This window comes from Budorcas taxicolor, chromosome 10, assembly GCF_023091745.1.
Source record: "Budorcas taxicolor isolate Tak-1 chromosome 10, Takin1.1, whole genome shotgun sequence".
Classification (NCBI taxonomy): domain Eukaryota; kingdom Metazoa; phylum Chordata; class Mammalia; order Artiodactyla; family Bovidae; genus Budorcas; species Budorcas taxicolor.
Genome location: NC_068919.1, coordinates 74,054,225 through 74,080,858, shown reverse-complemented (window position 1 = coordinate 74,080,858; position 26,634 = coordinate 74,054,225). Strand labels below are relative to the sequence as shown.

General features: G+C 40.1%; 1 protein-coding gene across 2 annotated transcripts in view; it reads left to right on the top strand.

Moving 5' to 3' along the window:
- Nucleotides 1–22,734, top strand: part of WDR89 (WD repeat domain 89) — a 48,118-nt gene extending 25,384 nt beyond the window's left edge. For both annotated transcript variants that reach the window (XM_052647106.1, XM_052647107.1), the window contains exon 3: nucleotides 21,436–22,734. In XM_052647106.1, coding sequence (XP_052503066.1) covers nucleotides 21,466–22,626 — 1,161 coding nt within the window. In that variant the 5' untranslated portion in view covers nucleotides 21,436–21,465 and the 3' untranslated portion in view covers nucleotides 22,627–22,734. The remainder of the gene's footprint in view (nucleotides 1–21,435) is intronic.
- Nucleotides 22,735–26,634: the final 3,900 nt, after the last annotated feature.

The following is a 26,634-nucleotide window of genomic DNA, read 5'->3' as shown; positions in this document are numbered from 1 at the left end:
TCTGTCGTCCCCTTCTCCTCCTGCTTTCAGTCTTTCCCAGTATCAGGGTCTTTTCCAGTGAGTCAGTTCTTCACATCAGGTGGCCAAAGTATTGGAGCTTCAGCTTCAGCATCAGTTCTTCCAGTGAATATTTAGGACTGATTTCCTTTAGGATTGACTGGTTGGATCTCCTGGCAGTCCAAGGGACTCTCAAGAGTCTTCTCCAACACCACAGTTCAAAAGCATCAATTCTTCAGAGCTCAGCTTTCTTTATAGTCCAACTCTTACAACCATACATGACTACGTGAAAAACTATAGCTTTGACTAGACGGACCTTTGTTGGCAAAGTAATGTCTCTGCTTTTTAATATGCTGTTTAGGTTGGTCATAGCTTTTCTTCCAAGGAGCAAGCGTCTTTTAATTTCATGGCTACAATCACCATCTGCAGTGATCTTGGAGCCCAAAATATAAAGTCTGTCACTGTTTCCATTGTTTCCCTATCTATTTCCCATGAAGTGATGGGACCAGATGCCATGATCTTAGTTTTCTGAATGTTGAGTTTTAAGCCAGTTTTTTCACTCTCCTCCTTCACCTTCATCAAGAGGCTCTTTAGTTCTTCTTTGCTTTCTGCCATTAGGATGGTGTCATCTGTATATCTGAGGTTATTGATGTTTCCCCCAGCAATCTTGATTCCAGCTTATGCTTAATCCAGCCCAACATTTTGCATGATGTACTACTCTGCATATAAGTTAAATAAGCAGGGTGACAGTATACAGCCTTGACTTACTCCTTTTCCTATTTGGAACCAGTCTGTTGTTCCATGTCCAATTTTAACTGCTGCTTTTAATCTGCATACAGATTTCTCAGGAGGCAGGTCAGGTGGTCTAGTATTCTCATCTCTTTAAGAATTTTCCAGTGCTCACTTCAGCAGCACATATACTAAAAGAATTTTCCACAGTTTGTTGTGATCCACACAGTCAAAGGCTTTGGCATAGTCAATAAAGCAGAAATAGGTGTTTTTCTGGAACTCTCTTGCTTTTTCAGTGATCCAGCAGATGTTGGCAATTTGATCTCTGGTTCCTCTGCCTTTTCTAAAACCAGCTTGAACATCTGGAAGTTCACAGTTCACGTACTGTTGAAGCCTGGCTTGGAGAATTTTGAGCATTCTTTTGCTAGCGTGTGAGATGAGTGCAATTGTGTGGTAGTTTGAACATTTTTTGGCATTGCCTTTCTTTGGGATTGGAATGAAAACTGACCTTTTCCAGTCCTGTGGCCACTGCTGAGTTTTCCAAATATGCTGGCATACTGAGTGCAGCACTTTCACAGCATCATCTTTTAGGATTTGAAAGAGCTCAACTGGAATTCCATCACCCCCACTTGCTTTGTTTGTAGTGATGCTTCCTAAGGCCCACTTGACTTCGCATTCCAGGATGTCTGGCTCTAGGTGAGTGATCACAGCATTGTTATCTGGGTCATGAAGATCATTTTTCTATATTTCTTCTGTGTGTTGTTGCCACCTCTTCTTAGTATCTTCTGCTTCTGTTAGGTCCATTTCTGTCCAAAGGACCATTTCTATCCTTTATTGTGCCCATCTTTGCATGAAATGTTCCCTTGGTATCTCTAATTTTCTTGAAGAGATCTCTAGACTTTCCCATTCTATTGTTTTCCTGTATTTCTTTGCACTGATCACTAAGGAAGGCTTTCTTATCTCTCTTTGCTATTCTTTGGAACTCTGCATTCAGATGGGTATATCTTTCCTTTTCTCCTTTGCCTTTAGCTTCTCTTCTCTCAGCTATTTGTAAGGCCTCCTCAGACAACCATTTTGCCTTTTTGCATTTCTTTTCCTTGATAATGGTCTGGATCACTTCCTCCTATAGTGTCATGAACCTCCATCCATAGTTCTGAGTCTGAATTTTGCAATAAGGAGTTCATGATCTGAGCCACAGTCAGCTCTCAGTCTTGTTTTTGCTGACTGTATAAAGCTGTATAGAGGATTATCAGATTTACAGATTTATTGAAGCTTAACCTGTGACCTTCCCTTGTAGTTCAGTAGGTAAAGAATCTGCCTGAAGTGCAGGAGATGCGGGTTCGATCCCTGGGTTGGGAAGATCCCCTGGAGAAGGAAATGGCAACCCACTCCAGTATCCTTGCCTGGAAAATCTCAGGGACAGAGGAGCCTGATGGGCTACAGTCCACGGGGTCGCGAAGAGTCGGGCATGACTGAGTGACTAACACTTACTTACTTAACCTGTGACCAATGAGCATCCTCCAAAACTTTCTTCCCATCCTTGAGCCAGTGAACTCTCTGCATATCTCCCAGCTGGACTGTCCCCTTTTGCACACTTTGTTCATAAAAGCAACCCACCCTAAACCTTAACAGGCTTGTCTGTAATTTGCTACAGCTTGGTGTCCCGAATTGCAGTTTCTCTACTGTTCCCAAATAAACTTGATTTCTGGTAACTTGAGCTTCACTTCTTTTAGATTGACATTTTATTTTCTTAACCAATTTTCAGAAAACAAAAGTTTTAAATTTTAATTAAGTCAACCTTTTCTTTGCTGGTTTGTGCTTTTGTATTCTAAGAAATCTTCACCTAACCCAGGGTCATAACTTCTCTACTTCTTTCCTAGAAGTTTTGTAGTTCTTGCCCTCACATTTAGGTTTATGACAATTTTAAATGAATTAATAGTCCTTGTTCAGACCTCTCCTTTATCTGATATTCATAAGCCACCACAGTGTTGGGTTGTAAGTTAGTATGTTGTTGTTTAGTTGCTAAGTCTTGTCCAGCTCTTTTGCAACCCCATTGACTGTAGCCCACTAGGCTTCTCTGTCCATGGGATTTCCCAGGTGGCTCAGTGGTAAAGAATCCGCCTGCCAAGGTGGGACATGCAGCTTCAATCCCTAGGGTAGAAAGATCCCCTGAACGAGGGTATGACAATCCACTCCAATATTCTTGCCTGAAAAATGCTATGGACAGAGGAGCCTGGTGGGCTACAGTCCATGGGGTTGCAAAGAGTCAGACACGACTTAGGGACTGAGCCTGCAGTGTTGGGATGCTGGAGGGCTTTCCTCATTGTCCCTCCTCCACTCATAACTTTAGGCAGGCACTGCTGTGCTGTGCCAGATAGGGGATTTCTCACCTCACCCTTTCTCCACCAGCAGTAGACTTGTTCCTTTTTACTCAGAATGAGAATCTTGATGGAGGCCAAAGGTCATTCTCCTCCATGATGGCTTGTTTTTTCAAATTTGTACACATCTGTGTATAATCACCACTCAAAAGTCCTCTTGCTCTCTTTCTCAGTCTGGATCCCACCAAAAGATAAGCAGTATTCCAGTTGCTACCATTACAGATTTGTTTTTTCTGTTCTTAAACTTTCCATCAGTGAAATCCTGTAGCACCCTGTTGTGCCAGGCTTCTATCATTAAACAGTTCTGAGGTTCATCCACCTTGTTGCATGTACTGGTGGTTTGTGGCTTTCTGGTTTCTGGTTTCTTTGCTGTGTATAACTCTATACACAATTTATGAGCTTCCCAGGTGGCGCAGTGATAAAGGACGTGATAAAGAACGTGCCTGCGAATGCAGGAAACATAAGAGATGCAGATTTCCCTGGGTCAGGAAGATCCCCTGGAGGAGGGCATGGCAACCTGCTCCAGTATTCTTGCCTGGAGAATCCCATGGACAGAGGAGCCTGGTGGGCTACAGTCCATGGGGTCGCAAAGAGTTCGACACTACTGAAGCAACTTAGCACGCACATAGGCTCCACAGTTTATAAAGACTATTTAAACAATTGGATGATTGATTATCTAATTAATCATCTTTTAATTGTCCTAAATGCTTATAATTATCCTAAAAGTAACATGCCAACGGTCTATCCGCCTTGTCCCTGAGGTCAGAAACCTAAGAGCCATCTTTGACTCTACTCATACTCCTCTTGAAGTCTAATGAGAAAATTCTGTTGATTCCTCTTTCGTAATTACAGCCACAATCCAACCACTTCTCCCTATTTTCGTATCTCTTGTCCACAGTTGTGCAACAAGGCTTTTCACTGCCTCATTCTTACCCAAAGGTGTGTTCTCCAGGCTGAGCCAGCCAAGGAATCGGTCACAAACGTTTCTCACCCACTGTCAACCTGCAGTGGCTTGCTTCCTTACCTGAGAGTAAAAGCTGAAGTCCTCACTGTGGCCTGCAAAGCTCTTCTCTAACTCCAGCTACCTCTTCAACCATAATTCCTTACCACTTTCTTTCCCTGACACAGCTTTAGCTGCTCTGGCGCACCTGCTGTTTTTCTTTGCCCAGGAGGCTCTTGGCTCACATGGTCCAATACTTTGCTTCTGAATTTTATTCTGGTCTCAGCTCAAATGTCACTTCATGAGAGAAGCTTGCCTCTAATGACCAAATCTAAAAGGCTCTTCCTGGGACTCCCCTCACAGTCCAGGGATTAGGACTTCACCTTCTAAGGCAAAGGGTTCAGGTTCCATCCCTGGTCAGGAAGTTAAGATCCCATGTGCCATGTGGCCAGAAAAACAAAACGTAAAACAGAAGCAATACTGTAACAAGTTCAGTAAAGACTTCAAAAATTGTCCACATCAAAAAAAAATTCTAAAATAAAAGGCACTTCCTGTCTCATGTCTTGACTTACACATTATTTTTTATAATATTTATCACTGTTTCCGTTAAGACTTCCCAGGGGGCGCTAGTGGTAGAGAACCTCCCTGCCAATGCAGGAGACATAAGAGATGCGGGTTCCATACTTGGGTTGGGAAGATCCCCTGGAGAAGGAAATGGCAACCCACTCCAGTATTCTTGCCTGGAAAATCCCATGGACAGGGGAGCCTGGCAGGGTATAGTCCCCAGGGTCTCACAGAGTCTCACAGAGTCGGACACGACTGAGGTGCCTTAGTACGCACGCACGGTTTCTGTTATAGTCAGCTATATATCTATTTATATCTGTCTCTTCACCACCCTCTTTTGAGAGCAGGGACTTTGCCTGTGTTCTTTGCTAAATCCATTGTGTTTTAGGCCTGTCATGTCAGCCATTCAAGAATTATTTCTGAATTACTGAATAAGGATTTAATGATATTGCTCATCAGTTTCCAACTGTAACAGTATTCAAATGACTGATTCTTTGATGTTACCATCATTCTATTATAAGCCATGATTCTTTTTGTTCTCCCTCCTATCTTCCTTTTTCTTTTCACAGTTATTAAAGAGAACGTTTACTTAATTTTTAAAAGCATCTATTGAGAATTATAAAAAGAGGTAGTAAACATAGAGTACCAATTCAAGATTTGAACTCTTCCACGTTGCTACTGTCTGTTCCAAATTAAGACATCTGGTGATTGGGGAAGTTTGGTTCCTCTCTGTTTGGTTCACCAGCTGGTTGTTCTGGAAAGGCAAAAGCAATTTATTGTTCTTCTTGAAAGAAGCTGGGTGTTCATAGACTTACTATAAAGGATGGATTTGGGGTGGAAGATTTACTTGAGAAACTGGACACCTCAAGATGTTACTGAGAAAAATGCCTGTTTTTTTAAAAGATACTTTCAATGTTATATCTGGGAGCTGAAGGATAATCTTCATACTGCTTGAGAGAGTGTATGTGTGTCATTCCTTCCTCCCCCCTCCCCCCTTTCCCTTGGCAACAAATTCCTGTACTTTAAAAACTGTGCTCTCCCTAAGAATTTTAGTGTATTTAATGCATGTAGTACCATATGTTGCTGCAACCAGTTATCTTGAACATTCGTGTGAGTAAGAATAGCATATTCAGTCTCACTAAGCAGGATTAATTTACAAAGACATTAAGTCTCAGTCATTAATGAATGTGATATTTGAAATTACACTGAAATTGTAGCAGATGTCGGTTTAGCATACCTTCCATTAAATATGTAGCACTTCTGCCCAATTTAAAACAAATGGTTCTTTGACAACGGAAAGGGTTGGATGGGGTGAGAGTTAGGAGGGAGGGAGGTTCAAGAGGGAGGGATGTATGTATGTCTATGGCTGATTCATGTTGACATGTGGCAGAAACCAGTATTGTAAAGCAATTAGCCTTCAATTAAAAATAAATTTTAAAAAAATTTAAAAAATAAATGGTTTCTTGATAAATTGTTTTAAAGCCAATTCTCTGTTAGTTTAAAACATACACACAAATTTCGCTACATTTGTTATATGAAAGTTTTCTGAGAAACGTTTACCTGACATTAAACCAGTGCTTGCTTTTTATCCCAAGATATTCTCTAGGACGTATTGGTAATGCATAGGAGTGACTGTTCTTTAATGTCCAGTATAGAACTTTTGTAACTACCATTAGATTTTCCCCATTTGCCATCGACCTTGCCAGTAGCACATGTCATGAGATATCAGCAGTTACTTCTTCCAAATTCTCTGCTAACACCTCTTCCCTTAAAAAATAAGTATAGTATATGTTTATTATACAGATAACACAGCCTACAGAGAAGGAAATGGCAACCCAGTCTGGTATTCTTGCCCAGGGAATCCTGTGAACCGAGCAGCCTGGTGGGCTGCTGTCTGTGGAGTCACACAGAGTCGGACATGACTGAAGCGACTTAGCAGCAGCAGCAGCAACATAGCCTACACCTATTTCTAAAATGCTAAGCGCTTCCGATAGAGATAGTATAGTATAGGAGTTCCCCACTCCAGTCCTCTTGCCTGGAAAATCCCATGGACGGAGGAGCCTGGAAGGCTGCAGTCCATGGGGCCACTGAGGGTTGGACACAACTGAGCCACTTCCCTTTCACTTTTCACTTTCATGCATTGGAGAAGTAAATGGCAACCCACTCCAGTGTTCTTGCCTGGAGAATCCCATGGACGGGGGAGCCTGGTGGGCTGCCGTCTATGGGGTCGCACAGAGTCAGACACGACTGAAGTGACTTAGTAGTAGTAGTAGGGCTCTGGAACAAGAATACTTGAGTTCAAAAGCCAGCTTTTTCAGAACCTCCCTCCCACCTCCCACCCCATCCCACCCTCTAGGTTAGCTGCATGTTAGCTGTGCTTTTCTTACCAGTTTAATGAACATATAGTACTTATGGGATTATATCATCGTTAAAAATTTTAACAATATAGAAAAAGTACTGAAAAGAAGGCAACATATTCCCTCCATACACACACACATACATACACACACACACTCCAGATACTTGAAATACATTTTATTCCAAGACCTTTCTTGTGTATATACAAATAAGATGAACAGAAGCATGCATTAATAGGAATAATTTTATTAAATATAATATTTATATATTTTATATAATATTTATTAGTATATATTTTCTCTGAATAGTGTTTCATTTAACTTGGGTTTAATTAACAAAAACATAAAATGAAAGAAATAGCTAGAATTTAGGTGTTTCTTTAATATGAGTTCCTTTGCAAAGTCCCTTTGAGTTAACCCAAAGAAAAGATGAATGAGATTAAAAAGTTTCAGGTAGCATCCACATTGCTGATTAATTGATGCAGTCAGATGTAGGTTTTTCTGTGGCGATTGGCAGAATCAGACTCCTTTCATTTTATTACTCAACCATTCTTTTTCTTTGGTTGCACTGAGCCTTCCATGTAGTGCTCGGGTTTCTCATTGCGGTGGCATCTCTTGTTGCAGAGCACAGACTCTCAGTGTGCGGGCTTCAGTAGTTGTGGCACTCAGGCTTAGTTGCTCTGTGGCTTGTGGGATCCTCCTGGACCGGGGATCGAACCCATGATTCCTGCACTGGCAAGTGGATTCCTATCCACTGCACCACCAGGGAAGCTTGACTCAACCATTCTTCAGGGCCTTGGAATCCTCTGCATCCAGCCAGCAGGTGGATGAAGAGAAGGTGAAGAAGGCATCACCTTTTGATCACCTGACCCAAATAAAACCATTGCTTCACTACTACTGGCAAAAAGTCATCACAGGCTAGGGCTGAGGCAATCTTTGCTGGGGAACCTGGACTCTTTTCCCTTCTGGGATCCCATGAATGTCCTGTACCAAATCCCAGATATATCTGTTCCTGTGGGCTGCTTCTCATGTCTTAAACTCAGTGTGGAGACCTTGGAAATATAGTAGGCAGCCCTCCTTCACCCTTCTGTACCCTTCACATAGCCATGATACATTTGTCAAAACCAGAATTAACACTGGTATAATACTATTAACTAAAGTACAGAATTTATCTGGATTTAACTGGTTTTCCCACTGATTTCTATTTTTGGTTAAGAATCTAATCAAGAATACCACTAATCTAATCAAGAATACCACCAATCTCTCAGACCTTCCTTCTTTTTCATGGGTTTGAAACTTGAAGAGTACTAGCCACATATTTATAGGTTGTCCCTCAGTTGAGTTTGATGTTTTCCCAAGAATAGACTGGGGTTATGAATTTGGGGGGCTTCCCCAGTGGCTCAGCAGTAAAGAATCTGCCTGCATGTCAATGTATGGCAAAACCACTACAACACTGTGAAGTAATTAGCCTCCAATTAAAAAAAAAAAAAGAATCTGCCAGCAGTGCAGGAGCTGCAGGAGACACAAGTTCAACCCTGGGGTTGGGAAGATCCCCTGAAGGAGGGCATGGCAGCCTACCCCAGTATTCTTGCCTGTAGAATCCCATAGACAGAGAAAACCAGTGGGCTACAGTCCATAGGGTTGCAGAGTCGGACACAACTGAAGTGACTTAGCACTCAGACACACGTGAAGTTTTGAGAAGAATGTCACAGAATGTCATCACATCACATCAGGGGGCAAGTGACATCAACATAATTTACCACCAGTGATGTTAACCAAAAGCAGAGAAATTACTTTGCCGACTAAGGTCCGTCTAGTCAAGGCTATGGTTTTTCCTGTGGTCATGTATGGATGTGAGAGTTGCACTGTGAAGAAGGCTGAGCGCCGAAGAATTGATGCTTTTGAACTATGGTGGTGGAGAAGACTCTTGAGAGTCCCAAGGAGACTGCAAGGAGATCCAACCAGTCCATTCTGAAGGAGATCAACCCTGGGATTTCTTTGGAAGGAATGATGCTGAAGCTGAAGCTCCAGTACTTTGGCCACCTCATGCGAAGAGTTGACTCATTGGAAAAGACTCTGATGCTGGGAAGGATTGAGGGCAGGAGGAGAAGGGGACGACTGAGGATGAGATGGCTGGATGGCATCACGGACTCGATGGACATGAGTCTGGGTGAACTCCGGGAGATGGTGATGGACAGGGAGGCCTGGCGTGCTGCGATTCATGGGGTCGCAAAGAGTTGAACACAACTGAGCGACTGAACTGAACTGACTGAACTGATATTAACCTTGATTGGTTTTTTAAGGCGGTATCTTCTGGTTTTCTCTAGTTAAAGTCTTTTTACTCTTTCCTTACTCTGTTCTTTGGAAGCAAATAATTAAGTCCAGCCTATACTCCAGGAGAGGAGAGTCATTTATTTTTATCAATATGGATTCATGGCTATTTATTCTTTTTTATCTTATTCTTTAGGTTATAACCCAGTGTTATTTTGCTGCTCAAATTGGTCTAGAGTGACCAGTGGGAGATCATAGCTCTTGCATCTTTTTTTTTTTTTAATCACTTCTTTACTTTTGGGCACTATTTGTTGCTTTAGGCTCATCTTCTAGTTTCCCTGTCTGAGACCTAGATTCAGGCCATTTTTCCAAGGAGATCAAAGGGTATTTTTAATAGGATAGATATTAAGCCTCTCTAATTGGTACCTAACTTCCCTGATGGCTCAGTGAGAGACCTGGGTTTGATCCCTGGGTTGGGAAGATTCCCTGGAGAAGGAAATGGCAACCCACTCCAGTACTCTTACCTTGAAAACCCCATGGATGGAGGAGCTTGGTGCAGGCTACTGTCCATGGGGTCGCAAAGAGTCGGGCATGACTGCGTGACTTCACTTTCACTTAGAGAATCTTGGAGAAGTTGACTGAGAACTTGAGTTTCACTTCAGTGAAAGTATATTCTCTTCTAAAACATATTGAAGTTCATTTGCTGTTTAGAAATGTGTTTTTCATTATGAAATGAAACAATCTTAAAAAAACACTCACTCAATTTGATATGTTTGATATGGGGCTATTTTAGATATTCAAAAATAGATTAATTTAAAAATACACAGAAACTTAGCAGATAGAGTTTTATATTAAGTTTTAAAATATTGTATCATTTCAGTGGTTCATTTTTTGTTGTTGTTGTTGATGTCTTTAGAATCAAGGATCCTACCAGTATTACTTGGCATAGATTTTTATAGTCTTCTGACAATTCCTTTTTGTATCCTATTTTTTCCCTTTTATTTTTGGGAAAAAACAACAAACAAACAAGTAAAAAGATAGGAAAGGGAGAGGATAGAATGTTCTAAAGGGAACAAATTTTCAAAATCCCTCTCTTTAAAATGAGTGAAATTTAACTTTTTAAAATACATTTCCTAAGTCTTTCTTTTAGAAACCTCTTACATTAAGTCAGAATAATGAACAATGAAGTCTTGGTAATAAAACCCAAGACTTTATCTCTAATTAGTTTGGGTGGTTCTGACTGCATTAACAAAAACTCTACTGCAAATTTACTTAAATAGTCAGGAAATGCTGAATCTTATAAACATGGAATAAAAGTTCTTTCCATTGGTTGGATTGGGTGCACTTTCGAATTTGTGTTTCACATGTGAACAGATTATAGTTGAGAGGGGGATACATGTGTTGAATTGGCAAAAATGTAAGATTTCTTTACCAATTACAGGTTAAAAGGAATGGCATTGCTATGATTAGGTTAATCAGAATTCAGTTCTGGGCCTGTGGTCAACCCCGAAACCATGTTGATGCCACATGGAGAGGGAAGAGGGGTGGTTGGAGGGTTTCCCTCATACTAGATGGCCTCTAGACTTTCCTAATTGCCCTTCAAATAAAATATGATATATAAATGACCCCTCTGCCCCTAATAATAACTTTTGAGGAGTGTAATTGTGGTGGATAACAGGTTGCATAGGGGTTCTTTTACTATTCCCTAGTCCATACAAAGTCTGTGATTAAAAATGGGACCCCAAAAAATGAAAAGTGATGGTTACTAGGTGGCAGCATTGCTTTTACTTCTCTGCTGTTTTAAGAGAAATTTCAGGAAGAATGACCGTTTTCAGTTTATTTTGCATCTTGTGGCATTTGTGCACTTACTTGGTATTATCCTTACGGCATCAAACTCATCCTAGGAGAGAATTATGGGTTTGGTTTTTGTTCAAATTACAAAAGTTTTATGTTTACAAGGAACTTGTGGTGACAAAAATAGAAAAATAAAAATCTTTTTTGGGGACAGGGGGGGCTCCAGTGAGGTTCTGTGCACATGTCTGTGTTGCTCTGTACTTAGCTAACGGAGGATTCACCTGTAACTTAATTTGGAAGAGTCAGAGGGCCCAGTAGGAAGAGTGGCAAGGTGAGAAGACATCAGGATGGGCAAGAACACTGGACAGGCAGGCTTTTAGAATCTCCCTGTGGTGAGCTCTTCCTCTCTCCTGTCCACCATATAGTTTCTGTGACTAAACCTGTCTGAATTCAGTCATAAAACATAGAAAAATGTATGTGAAATACCTGCCAAAGTTCTTAGTGTGAGCTAATGAATGACTCAATCTGCAGTTCTCAACAAAATCTATACAAATCTCTTTAAAATAAAGGTCCACTCCCTCTTAAACAGGAATTCTAACTTGGTAGTTAGGGGTGGGGGAGAATGGCCAGTTTTGTGTTTTTGAGCTCCAGAGAATTCTGATGTGTGTCCAGCTGGGATGGAAAAGAGTAAATTTGTCCCCTTCTAAGCTCAGAGCAGCACTTTGTCCACTCTTGATTTTCATGGTAGAAGAATAAGGCTCATGGATTTTAGCCAGTGGTTCAGTATCAGGCTTCCCTGGTGGCTCAGAGGTTAAACCATCTGCCTGCAATGCAGGAGACCTGGGTTTGATCCCTGGGTCAGGAATATCCCCTGGAGAAGGAAATGGCAACCCACTCCAGTATTCTTGCCTGGAGAATCCCATGGACGGAGGAGCCTGCTGGGCTACAGTCCACGGGGTCGCAAAGAGTCAGACATGACTGAGCGACTTCACTTTCACTTTCACTTACTATAGCCTTTTTCCATGTTGGTGTGTGTGTTTGCAATCATCTTGCTCCCTTTTTTCTCCATCTGCTTATGCTGATGTGTAATTCCTCCTCTCAAAGCCTAATAGGCATATTCTTTAATTAAAGTCAACACTAATATTTTAGTACTTACACAGAAGAAGAATAGCATAGAATTGAAATGAAGACAGGTTCACAGGTTTTGAAGTTACAGTTTGAGTTTCAGATCAAACTCTCCCTGTATTTTCTGCTTATTACCTGTGAAAGCATTGGCAAGTTACTCAGTTTTTCTGAGCTTCAGTTTCTTCTGTAAAATGGTGATAAAAATGCCTATTTCATAGGGTTAAATGATTAAGATTTAAAAAAAATACTAGATGTAAGTTTCCAGCACACAGTCTAGCATTTGTTGAACTCTAATTATGATTGTTTTCTTTTCTACAAGCCTCTGTCGTCCTAGCCCACCTTGCTAGTTGTTTCAGTATTATTGTCGTTACATTATTAATGTGGACTGTGTTGTTGTTAAAGACCATCTCTGAATGACTTTTCTCATTTAGCTTCTCCCTACATTTAGGACATTAGCTGAATCTCTGCATTTTACGGTCATCAGAGTTCCCTGTGGTCAATGGGCAATATTAAGTATCAGCTGTGGGGAATTTGGTTTTCTGACCCAAGTCTGATAAATTGTTTCAAAAGAAAACGAGTCCTTTATCCAACATATAGTTTAAATACAACTGTTATTCTGTAGTAGAAAAATGTAGTAGTATTTGTTGCTTATGTTGTCAAATCTTTCAAGTATGATGAACATTCATACCAGAAAGATAGAAATGCATCTATTTCTAAACATGCTCCTCATTTCTGAATTCCTACACAATAATACATGGCCAAAGATTTTTAGTATACTGCCTTTTGTAATCAATAGTTTCTAAATAGGTATAAAATGTGTGTTTTATTTTAATACTTTATTTCATCTTGTTTAAATGGGAAAGAAAGCTACTTCCTCTTCCATTATCACCTTCCCTTGTGGCTCAGCTGGTAAAGAATACGCCTGCGATGCAGGAGACCTGGGTTCTATCCCTGGGTTGGGAAGATCCCCTAGAGAAGGGAAAGGCTACCCACTCCAGTACTCTGGCCTGAAGAATTTCATGGACTGTATAGTCCATGGGGTCACAAAGAGTTGGACACAACTGAGCGACTTTCATTTCCATTATGGAATTATTTAGAAAAAGCAAAATGATAGGATACCAAAAGAGGAACTCCCCAGGTCATTAGGTGCCCAATATGCTACTGGAGATCAGTGGAGAAATAACTGCAGAAAGAATGAAGGGACGGAGCGAAAGCGAAAACAATACCCAGTTGTGGATGTGACTGGTGATAGAAGCAAGGTCCGATGCTGTAAAGAGCAATATTGCATAGGAACCTGGAATGTCAGGTCCATGAATCAAGGCAAATTGGAAGTGGTCAAACAAGAGATGGCAAGGGTGAATGTCAACATTCTAGGAATCAGCCAACTAAAATGGACTGGAATGGGTGCATTTAACTCAGATGACCATTATATCTACTACTGCAGGCAGGAATCCCTCAGAAGAAATGGAGTAGCCATCATGGTCAACAAAAGAGTCCGAAATGCAGTACTTGGATGCAATCTCAAAAATGACAGAATGATCTCTATTCGTCTCCAAGGCAAACCATTCAATATCATAGTTATCCAAGTCTATGCCCCAACCAGTAACGCTGAAGAAACTGAAGTTGAACGGTTTTATAAAGACCTACAAGACCTTTTAGAACTAACACCCCCAAAAGATGTCCTTTTCATTATAGGGGACTGGAATGCCAAAGTAGGAAGTCAAGAAACACATGGAGTAACAGGCAAATTTGGCCTTGGAATACGGAATGAAGCAGGGCAAAGACTAACAGAGTTTTGCCAAGAAAATGCACTGGTCATAGCAAACACCCTCTTCCAACCACACAAGGGAAGACTGTACACATGGACATCACCAGATGGTCAACACCGAAATCAGATTGATTATATTCTTTGCAGCCACAGATGGAGAAGCTCTATACAGTCAGCAAAAACAAGACCAGGGGCTGACTGTGGCTCAGATCATGAACTCCTTATTACCAAATTCAGACTCAAATTGAAGAAAGTAAGGAAAACTGCTAGACCATTCAGGTATGACCTAAATCAAATCCCTTATGATTATACAGTGGAAGTGAGAAATAGATTTAAGGGCCTAGATCTGATAGATAAGAGTACCTGATGAACTATGGAATGAGGTTCGTGACAGTGTACAGAAGACAGGGATCAAGACCATCCCCATGGAAAAGAAATGCAAAAAAGCAAAATGGCTGTCTGGGGAGGCTTTACAAATAGCTGTGAAAAGAAGAGAGGCGAAAAGCAAAGGAGAAAAGGAAAGATATAAGCATGTGAATGCAGAGTTCCAAAGAATAGCAAGAAGAGATAAGAAAGGCTTCCACAGTGATCAATGCAAAGAAATAGAGGAAAAGAACAGAATGGGAAAGACTAGAGATCTCTTCAAGAAAATTAGAGATACCAAGGGAACATTTCATGCAAAATGGGCTCAATAAAGGACAGAAATGGTATGGACCTAACAGAAGCAGAAGATATTAAGAAGAGGTGGCAGGAATACATGGAAGAACTATACAAAAAGATCTTCATGACCCAGATAATGATGATGATGTGATCACTAATCTAGAGCCAGACATCTTGGAATGTGAAGTCAAGTGGGCCTTAGGAAGCATCACTACAAACAAAGCTAGTGGAGGTGATGGAATTTCAGTTGAGCTGTTTCAGATCCTGAAAGATGATGCTGTGAAAGTGCTGCACTCAATATGCCAGCAAATTTGGAAAACTCAGCAGTGGTCACAAGACTGGAAAAGGTCAGTTTTCATTCCAATCCCTAAGAAAGGCAATGCCAAAGAATGCTCAAACAACTGCACAGTTGCACTCATCTCACATGCTATTAAAGTAATGCTCAAAATTCTCCAAGCCAGGCTTCAGCAATATGTGAACCGTGAACTCCCTGATGTTCAAGCTGGTTTTAGAAAAGGCAGAGGAACCAGAGATCAAATTGCCAACATCCGCTGCATCATGGAGAAAGCAAGAGAGTTCCAGAAAAACATCTATTTCTGCTTTATTGACTATGCCAAAGCCTTTGACTGTGTGGATCACAATCAACTGTGGAAAATTCTGAAAGAGATGGGAATACCAGACCACCTAACCTGCCTCTTGAGAAATCTGTATGCAGGTCAGGAAGCAACAGTTAGAACTGGACATGGAACAACAGACTGGTTCCAAATAGGAAAAGGAGTACATCAAGGTTGTATATTGTCACCCTGCTTATTTAACTTCTATGCAGAGTACATCATGAGAAAGGCTGGACTGGAAGAAACACAAGCTTGAATCAAGATTGCCAGGAGAAATATCAATAACCTCAGATATGCAGATGACACCACCCTTATGGCAGAAAGTGAAGAGGAGCTAAAAAGCCTCTTGATGAAAATGAAAGAGGAGAGTGAAGAAGTTGATTTAAAGCTCAACATTCAGAAAACAAAGATCATGGCATCCAGTCCCATCACTTCATGGGAAATAGATGGGGAAACAGTGGAAACAGTGTCAGACTTTATTTTTTTGGGCTCCAAAATCACTGCAGATAGTGACTGCAGCCATGAAATTAAAAGACGCTTACTCCTTGGAAGGAACGTTATGACCAACCTAGATAGCATATTCAAAAGCAGAGACATTACTTTGCCAACTAAGGTCCGTCTAGTCAAGGCTATGGTTTTTCCTGTGGTCATGTATGGATGTGAGAGTTGGACTGTGAAGAAGGCTGAGTGCTGAAGAATTGATGCCTTTGAACTGTGGTGTTGGAGAAGACTCTTGAGAGTCCCTTGGACTGCCAGGAGATCCAACCAGTCCATTCTGAAGGAGATCAACCCTGGGATTTCTTTGGAAGGAATGATGCTGAAGCTGAAGCTCCAGTACTTTGGCCACCTCATGCGAAGAGTTGACTCATTGGAAAAGACTCTGATGCTGGGAGGGATTGGGGGCAGGAGGAGAAGGGGACGACAGAGGATGAGGTGGCTGGATGGCATCATGGACTCCATGGACGTGAGTCTGAGTGAACTCTGGGAGATGGTGACAGACAGGGAGGCCTGGCGTGCTGCGATTCATGGGGTCGCAAAGAGTCGGACACGACTGAGCGACTGAACTGAACTGAAGTGAAGTGAGGGTGTCCTTTAGATTTCATATTCAAACTTGGTCAATTCAAGAATAAGAGGAATGCCTAATTGCAGTTTGATGTATTTTGAATGTACTTTATATATAGAAATAACACTTTGTTGGGTTTATTTTAATAGGAAGTAAAATAACATTTTGATTGATAAAGATTACTTAAATCTTACTAAGGCAAAAGCCCCAGAAGAAATACTTAATGTTTAGGGATGTTGTTAACAAGTAAATCAGCTCTCTGTTATCTAAGGACTGTTCCTCAGATTAGAGATTAATGAGCATTTTCTATCTAATGTGTTTCAAGATGGCTTAATGAAAACTTTTTAGCGAACACGGCTTTAGACTCTGCTGAACTTCCTTTATCTGGACTTTTCCTCCTTGTCTCATCTCAGTATTGGGAAAGTACAAAGTGCAGTGTGAATTAAGAGGTGGTGGCAGTAACTGCCTTCCCTTCTCTTTTCTGTTCTGTTCTCTTTGGGCTTATCTTCATTTCTCTTCTTTTCTCCTCCCTATTCTTTGCTTCAGTATTCTTTTCTGTTCTTTTCTATTTGTGCCCTTTTTCATTTGTGTGTGTGCATTAGTATAAGAAAGGCGTCCTCAGCTCTCACTAGCCTGTTGAGATCTAAAATGCTAACTTAGCTTCCTTTTATGTATCTAACAGAAACAAATGGAGAAAATATTAAAATTATGGTTAATCTTATTTGTTCTCTTTATACATTTTTGTTAGGTTGAACCGTGTGAAGTTGTCAATATTGTTTTGATCTCCAGAAATAGATTGAACCTTATACTTCAGTTAGTAGCCTGCAGCAAAAGATTTGAAAAGGGATTGGATGAGAGCCTGAGTAGGAGAACTGGATATTCCCCAGAGATTCTGGCTTAGGTAACTGAGTAGATGAGAGTGTTGTTATGGTGCCAATACCATCGACCAACATGGAGAACATCGAAAAGCATAATTTGGTTTTATTTTTAAGGAGAATGTTTCATGGAGGGGAAGCATAAATAATCAGTTTAACTTGGAGGTGTAGTGGGATTCAAGGAGAGATGGCTAGTTGACACTTGGAAAAATGGACTTGTAAATAGATGAGCTCATTGGCATGTAGGTGGCACTTGAAAACATGAATTTCAGTGAGGTTACTGAGTGAGAAGAAAAGAGAGACTATGGCTTATCTTGACAGTGGGAAGAGGATCATGCCAAAAAAAAACAACCTTCAGATAAGGGCATACATAGAAGTAAAAAGGTTTATTAATCATTTTACAGTGATTCATTAGTATGTAAAATTAAGATTAACTGTGTAACCTTGGAAGCTATATTTCAAATATGGCTCATTTGCATAGGCATATTAATGTGTTAAAACGTAAGTCAGAGGTTTTCATCTTTTCCCAAGGAGATTAAAGTAATATTTGTGCCTGTGGACAAATGAATATAAACTCTATAATATTGAGAGCATTGTGGGATCTACCTGTCTTCTAATATCTTTCTCTTTTTTTGAAGCACTATACTTCATTTAAACAGTGTGTCAGGTGGAACACTAGTGAGATTGTTACCATTACTGCTGTCTTAAAATGTTGGTTTGCTGTAGCATTCCATCTGGGGCCCACTCTGCCTGCATCGATCCCAGAATCCTTTGGATTAAAGCCTTGCAGGGGACTGTTCCAATGCGAAACAGACTCTGGGCAACACTGTTAGGGGAGGAGTACAGCACGGCTGTATTGCTTGGGGGTAGCAGTGCACAGCCATAGTGCTATAACTTACTGTTAACTTAAAAGTTGCATTCAACTTCCTTATTGTTTAAAATTCTCATCAATCTGATATTTCATATGCAGAGATCAATATGAAACAGTAGCAAAGAATTGTTTCTTTTGTAATCTTATTAACACTTTGATTATTTCAAGAATGGGTAGTTGTTTTTTATCTGGAATTTAGAAGGATTTTTTACTTGAAGTGTGTAGGCAGTATACTCTTAAAGTGAACACACGTTTTAGGACGTAGTTGAATAGCTTGTAGTAAAAAAAAAAAATTATGTTAAATAATGTTTCTTTCACAAATATAAAGTCTTTTTATTTCCTTTTTGTGCTTTATTTAAAGTACTGCTAAAGAATGCCATTATGTTACTAATTTCCATAAGCAGAGCTCTCCCTGCAAACATACAGACATATGACATATCATTTTAGGTTTATTCTGCTTCTCCTGGAGCTCTTCAGCTCTTTATGCATGAAAGCTGAATCAATTATTCATTCATTGATTCAGCAACCATATTGATAACAAAAAAGCAAGAAAGTCAGGTAAAATCAAGTTTTTCAAAAATATTGAGTGAAAAGAGCAAATTGTAGCAAAGATACATATAAATGTGATGCCATTTTTAGAATTTCTTAATCATAGAAGTTGTATCTGTCGTTTCATTTGTTTAAATAAAAAACTGAGGCAAATGTGGCAAAATGTTAACATCTGTTAAATCTAGGTAATACAGTATTTGAGTATGTTTCCTTTTTTCTACACTTCTTTGTACATTTGAAATAGTTCATAATTAAAGCATTTTTAATTTTTTATTTAACAAAATGGGCAATATGATAGGGAGTGACCGGCCACTTTAGGTTGGTTGATCAGGGAAGTTCTCTCTGGGGAGGTAACATATTGAGACCTGAATAACAGGCAGGAGTTACTCACACAAAAAATGTATAGATAGTATTCCAGACAGAGAAGCAGCTACTGCCGCAGTCCTGAGACAGAAGCATGACGCGTTCAAGGAGAGAAGGCCATTTAACCTATCTGGTTTTAAAACCAACAGTTATGCTCTGGAGGTAAATGGTCTTCTAGTCTCTGAATACTTAAAGCTCAGCATTTTCAGACTTAGCTTATTCTTATACAGAGTTGTTCCGTGCAGGGACTTACAGCCTAATTGTGATAATGACATATCAAAAGCACACAGAAGCTGGCCTAAGGAGTTTCTCAGTGGTCAGGTCAGAGACAGTTTGAGCACCAACAACTTAAGGAAGTGATCACAGTTGTTATTATGAGCCTCTGTGATGTGATGCAATAAGAAGTCCCCAGCATCACGTAACGGAGAAGGCGATGGCCCCCCACGCCAGCACTCTTGCCTGGAAAATCCATGGACGGAGGAGCCTGGTGGGCTGCAGTCCACGGGGTCGCGAAGAGTCGGACACAACTGAGCGACTTCACTTTCACTTTTCACTTTCATGCATTGGAGAAGGAAATGGCAACCCACTCCAGCATTCTTGCCTGGAGAATCCCAGGGACGGGGGAACCTGGTGGGCTGCTGTCTATGGGGTCGCACAGAGTCAGACACGACTGAAGTGACTTAGCAGCAGCAGTAGCAGCAGCATCACATAAACTGTATCCCTGATAACAATGTTAAACTGGAATCTAATCTCAAAGAGAAGACAATTAGAAAAATCTAGAATATAGGACATTTTATGAGACAACTGGCCGGACTTTTCAAAAAATTCAGTGTTAAGAAAACAGAAGATTGGGGAGGTTCTCTGTGTCAAAGTATTTAGAAGTGAAATGATATTTTGTCTGCAGTTCACTTTCAAATAGCTCATCAAAAATGCGTGTGTTTGTGTTTATAGAGATAGAAGAAAGCAAGTTGGTGATCCTCGGAGGTGAAAGACTGTGTGTATGTGTGTGGGTGTCCATTGTACTATTCTTTCAACTTTTGTAAGTTTTAAAGTATTCAAAATTTAAAGTTGGAGAAGATGCTTATTCTTCTTTTGAACCTCAATCCAACTTTTAATATATTTTGCCTGTTGGTTTAATTGTGCTGTTTGGAGCCACTCTGATGGTTTGAATTCTCCACCATGTGGTGTTAGTGTTATTGGTAATGGTAATCCTGGTCATTTTTATGTAACATTTGTTGAATGTGCACCATGATCTGCCAGACACATTATTTCAGTTAATCTTTCTAACCACTCTTGAGTTCATATTCATTTCTCCTTGTAAAGATGAAAAGACAGCTAAAAAGCTATCACTAAAGCAACAGAAAAAAAAAAGCATTTCACCTTAAGAATGAAAATGTGAATTTGTGAGGCTGGCAAGAATATTCATTTGGTGAAACCAAGATAGAAAAACTTGGGATAAAGTCACTAGACTTTATGCATCTTTTTCTGGCCTGAAACTTCTTCTATATACAACCTACCATTGAGAAGCAATCTAGTGTGGTGGTAAAGGTCACCGTTCCTGAAGCCAAAATCCCTGGGTTCAAATTCCAGCTCCACCATTTGCAAGCTGCTCCTGCCTGAGAAGCACATCTCTGCAATTCCTACTGGGTACCTCTATTAGTTTTTTTTTTTTAATCACTGCTGTAACAAATTACTGCAAAATTGGTGGCTTGAAATGACATAAATTTTTTTATAGCTCTGGAAGTCAGAAGTTCAAAGTGGGTCTCACTGGGCTAAAATCAAGGATCAGCAGGGTTGCACTTTCACGTGGAGGCTCTAAAGGAAGCTATTTCTTTGCCTCTTCCACTCTCTAGAGGCCACCCAATTATTGGCTTCCCTCGCCCAAATCTGTAATGTATCTCTCTGACCTTTCTTCCACAGGAACATCTCCCATTGATTCTCATATTCCGCCTGCTTCTACTTTTAAGGGCACTGGTGATTACTTTGGGTTCACCCAGATAATCCTCAATAATCTATTTTAATATCAACTAATTAGCAACCTTAATTCCATTTACAACCTCAATTCATCTTTGCCATGTAACCTAACATATTCATAGGTTCCTGGGATGAAGGCATGAACATCTTTGAGGGACTATTTTTCTGCCAACATTATTAGATTCTATAACTGTATAAGGTAGCTGGGGCCAGGAGAAGATGATCCCAAAGTAGAGATCCTGGCTAATGCTGAGGACCATGAGTAGGACCAATAATTAGGTTTGAGCTGAAAGGAATTACTAAGCAATGTATGTACATGTACATACATTTTTATAATCTCTTACTGGCAGTAGATTCAGTATATAAAAAGTGGTTGAATTACAAGGAAGCAGCTGAGTTTTAGTTACATCATGGTAGGGGAATGATTAAAATATTAGATTTTATTTCTGTTTTCTTGTGCCAGCTCTCAGAGGGAAATGTTCTTGATTTAATTACAATGTAGAGACGCTTTGGGTTTAATTTCAATTTTTGTTTTTATTACAGATTTTTGCTACCCTTGGATGCACTCCTGATATGGAGAAGATTGAAGAACAATTTGCCAACTTGAACATTGTTAAACGTTCCTCAGAAACTAAAGAGCCTACTTACCTGCTTGGCATAGACACATCAAAGACTGTACAAACAGAAAAAGGAAGCTTGGTTGCTGTTTTATGTTCTAATGGATCAATCAGAATATATGATAAAGAAAGGTTAAATGTAATACGAGAATTTAGAGGATGTCCTGGACTTAATGGAGTCAAGTTTGCAAATTCCCATGACAGTGTGTATTCCTCATGCACTGATGGCACTGTAAAGTGTTGGGATGCTCGACTGGCCAGCGGAAAGCCTGTCCAGCTGTTCAAGGGTTACCCTTCCAATATTTTTATCAGTTTTGATATCAGTTCTAATGATCATGTCATTTGTGCTGGTACAGAAAAAGTTGATGATGATGCATTGTTGGTATTTTGGGATGCCAGAATTAATTCTCAGGACTTGTCTACTACCAAAGAGCCACTTGGTGCATATTCAGAGACACATAGTGATGATATCACTCAAGTATGTTTCCATCCCAGTAATCCAAACATGGTAGTCTCAGGTTCAACTGATGGCCTGGTAAATGTATTTGATATTAGCGCAGATAATGAAGACGATGCACTGGTCACAACCTGTAACTCAGTTTCATCAGTAAGCTTTATTGGTTGGTCTGGGAAAGATTATAAACAGATTTACTGCATGACACATGATGAGGGATTTTGTTGGTGGGATCTTAATCATCTGGATACAGATGAACCAATTACATGTTTGAACATTCCAGATGTCAGAGAAGTAATTAACGTGAAAGAAGGGATTTTGGACTATTTGATTGGTGGCCTATATCATGAAAAGACAGACAAATTATTTGTTGTTGGAGGGACAAACACAGGAATCATTCACATAATGAGCTGTATGACATCAGGATTGGTCCATGTGACCAGCCTTCAAGGAGGGCATGCTGCTACAGTCCGGTCCTTCTGTTGGAATATGCAGGATGATTCTTTGCTAACTGGAGGAGAAGACGCACAGTTGTTACTTTGGAAACCTGGAGCAGTAGAGAAGACATTTACAAAGAAAGACAGCATGAAAATAGCATCCTCTGTATACCAGCGAGTTCGCATTCACAGTAATGATTCTTATAAGAGAAAGAAAAAGCAATGATGTTACATTGGGCGTTTACTTGATAGGTTTTATAGTTGCAAATAATTATTTCTGTGTACTACCTGTGGTAGACATATAAAAGCTCATATATAAATAAAAACAAGCCAGTTAGCAAACAATCCTGGGAAAATGCTGAGAATGGTTTAATTCAAGTCTTCGTGTATTCTAAAATTATTTTTTTAAAGCTGCCAGTTGAGTATATAATCAGTGAGTTGAAAGTAAAATTACATTCCTCATTTTAAAAACCCATCTGTTGAATTAGTAAATGTTGGGTTTGAAGAAATAGCTTTGATAAGGGTTTTTTAGAAGTAGACGGCTGGTGTGACTTTTAAAAACAGGTGGTTTGGGTTGTGTTTTTTAAGCTCAATTTTTAACTTTTTAAATCATCTTTATTATTTATAAACCCAAATAAGACTGTTTTTTCTTTATTTGAGAAGCCCCTACTTGCTTAATACATGTAGAGTACACTAGCATTGTAGTTGAGTCGCAAAATCATGTTCAACTCTGCGACCTCATGGACTGCAGCACGCCAGCCTTCCCTGTCCTTCACTGTCTCCCAGGGTTTGCTCAAATTCATGTTCATTGAGTCAGTGATGCCATCCAACCATCTCATCCTTTCTCATCTTCTTCTCCTTTTGCCTTCAATCTTTCCATCATCAGGGTCTATTCCAGTGAGTCGGCTCTTTACATCAGGTAGCCAAAGTATTAGAACTTCAGCTTCAGCATCAGTCCTTCCAGTGACTATTCAGGTTGATTTTCCTTAGAGTTGACTGGTTTGGTCTCCCTGTAGTCCAAGGGACTCTCCAGAGTCTTCTCCAACACCACAGTTCAAAAGCGTCAGTTCTTTGGCACTCAGCCTCCTTTATGGTCCAACTGTCACATCCGTACATGACTACTGGAAAAACCATAGCTTTGACTATGCAGAGCTTTGTTGGCAAAGTGATATCTCTGCTTTTTAATATGCTGTCTAGATTTGTCATAGCTTTTCTTCCAAGAAGCAAGTGTCTTCTAATTTCATGGCTGCAGTTACCATCTGCAGTGATTTTGGAGCCCAAGAAAATAAAGTCTGTCACTGTTTCCACTTTTGCCCCTTCTATTTGCCTTGAAGTGATGGGACTGGATGCCATGATCTTAGTTTTTTGAATGTTGAATTTTAAGCCAGCTTTTTCACTCTCCTTTCTCCAGCCTGGCATTTCACATGATGTACTCTAAATATGTGCTTCCCTTATAGTTCAGTCTGTAAAGAACCTGCCTGCAGTGCAGGAGACCTGGGTTCAATTACTGGGTCGGGAAGATCCCCTGGAGAAGGAAATGGCAACCCACTTCAGTATCCTTGCCTGGAAATCTCATGGACACAGGAGCCTGGTGGGCTGCAGTCTGTGGGATAGCAATGAGTCGGGCACGACTGAGCAACTAACACTTACTTACTCTATATATAAGTTAAATAAGCAGGGTGACAATATACAGCCTCGTCTTACTCCTTTCCCAATTTTGAACCAGTCATTTGTTCCATGTAGGATTCTAGCTGTTTCTTCTTGACCTGCATACAGATTTCTCAGGAAACAAGGTGGTCTGGTATTCCCATCTCCTTAAGTGTGTGTGTGAGTCACTCAGTTGTGTCTCACCTGTGTTTGAGAGCCCATGGACCATAGCTTATCAGGCTCCTCTGTCCATGGAATTCTCTAGGCAAGAGTACTGGAGTGGGCGCCATTCCCTTCTCCAGGGGATCTTTCCGACCCAGGGATTGAACCTGGGTCTCCTGCATTGTGGGCAGATTCCTTACTGTCTAAGCCACCAGGGAAACATTTTCCACAATTTGTTGTGATCCCCACAGTCAACAAAAAGCAGACTGGTGGCACCAGTAGTAAAGAACCCGCCTGCCAATGCAGGAGACATAGAGATATGGATTCGATCCGTGGGTTGGGAAGATCCCCTGGAGGAGGAAATGGTAACCCACTTTGATATCTTTTCCTGGAAAATCCCATGGACAGAGGAGCCTGGCAGGCTACAGCTCATGGGGTCACAAAGAGTCGGTACATGACTTAGTACCAAAGTCAAGACTTTAGTGTAGTCAATGAAGCAAAAGTTTATGCTTTTCTGGAATTCTGTTGCTTTTTCTATGATCCAGTGCATGTTGGCAATTTGATCTCTGGTTCCTCTGCCTTTTCTAAACCCAGCTTGTACATCTGGAAGTTTTTGGTTCATGTACTGCTGAGGCCTAGCTTGAAGGATTTGAGCATAACCTTACTAGCATGGGAAATGAGCACAGCTGTACAGTAGTTTGAACATTCTTTGGCATTGCCTTTCTTTGGGATTGGAATGAAAACTGACATTTTCCAGTCCGGTGGCCACTGCTGAGCTTTCCAAATTTGCTGACATATTGAGTGCAGCACTTCAACAGCATCATCTTTTAGGTTTTTAAATAGCTCAGCTGGAATTCTATCACCTCCACTATCTTTGTTTGTAGTAATGCTTCCTTAGGCCCACTTGACTTCACACTCCAGAATGTTTGGCTCTAGATAAGTGACCACAACATTGTAGTTATCTGTGTCATTAAGACTCTTTTTGTATAGTTCTGTCTATTCTTTCCACCTCTTCTTAATCTCTTCTGCTTCTGTTAGGTCTTTACTCTTTCTGTCCTATTTATATTTAAATACACTGACATTTAAATATAAATACTCTAAATAGAATTAAACTTTTTCAGAAATAGTGATTTTCATTTTTGAGAAAAATATATTTAGTAAATTTGCAGTTATACTTTTAATACTATTTGCACTTTTGAGAAAAAATATATTGAGTAAATTTGCATGAATACTTTTAATATTACTGGTTAAACAGTTGTTTCACTGATGAAAAGGAAAATATCTTATAAAATTCGTTTTGAAACTCAAAGTAAATATACAAAAATGAAAGTATTTATAATAGTGGAATAACTTTTTATTTTCTAAAGATTCCAATATTTTGTGATAAAATTTTCTTCTAAAGTGTTTCCTCCATCCATAATTTTAAACTTGAATTTTTGTTTACTGCTAATTTTTCCATACTTCCTTTTAACTATTTCTCCAAAGAATCTTAGTTAAAAAGTTGATCCTTCTAAAGGTTTTGTACCTTATCTATGAGAGTGTAGCACTGGGGGAAATTTTTTTTTATGGAACATTTGTAACTTACATTTAGATATGATCTAACTTAACTTACGACTGAGCGGCTTCACTTATCTTCCCTGGTGGCTCAGAGGTTAAAGTGTCTGCCTCTAATGTGGGAGACCTGGGTTCGATCCCTGGGTCGGGAAGATCCCCTGGAGAAGGAAATGGTAACCCACTCCAGTATTCTTTCCTGGAGAATCCCATGGACAGAGAAGCGTGGTAGGCTACAGTCCACCGGGTCGCAAAGAGTTGGACAGGACTGAGCTGCTTCACTTACCTACTCACTTAACTCAAGTAAGACTGAACAATAAGTGAAACTGAAAGTCTCTCAGTCGTGTCCGACTCTTTGCGACCCCGTGGACTATATAGTCCATGGAATTCTCCAGGTCAGAATACTGGAGTGGGTAGCCTTTCCCTTCTCTAGGGAATCTTCCAAACCCAGGGATCATACCTGGATCTCCTGCATTGCAGGCAGATTCTTTACCAGCTGAGCCACAAGGGAAGTCCAAACAATAGGTAAGTAACTATGAAACATATTAAAAATACATGATTCTTATTTCAAGAAATTCAACTATGCTTGGTATTATCCAAACCATACACCTCAGGGCAACTTAGTAGTTTTCCTTTTTCTCTTAATCACCCACCAAGTCCTATGCCATTCTACTTCCTAATAGAAGTAGAAACTTGTCATCTTTTTTTTGCTTTACCCCCTACCACTACTGCCTTAGATAAGACTTCCATCATTTCTCTCAAGATTATTTACTCTTATCTACTCCAGTTCATTTTCTCTACTCTTCTTGACTGAACATCAAAAACACAGGTTTGATAATGCCTCATGCTGCTTAACAGAGAAGGCAATGGCACC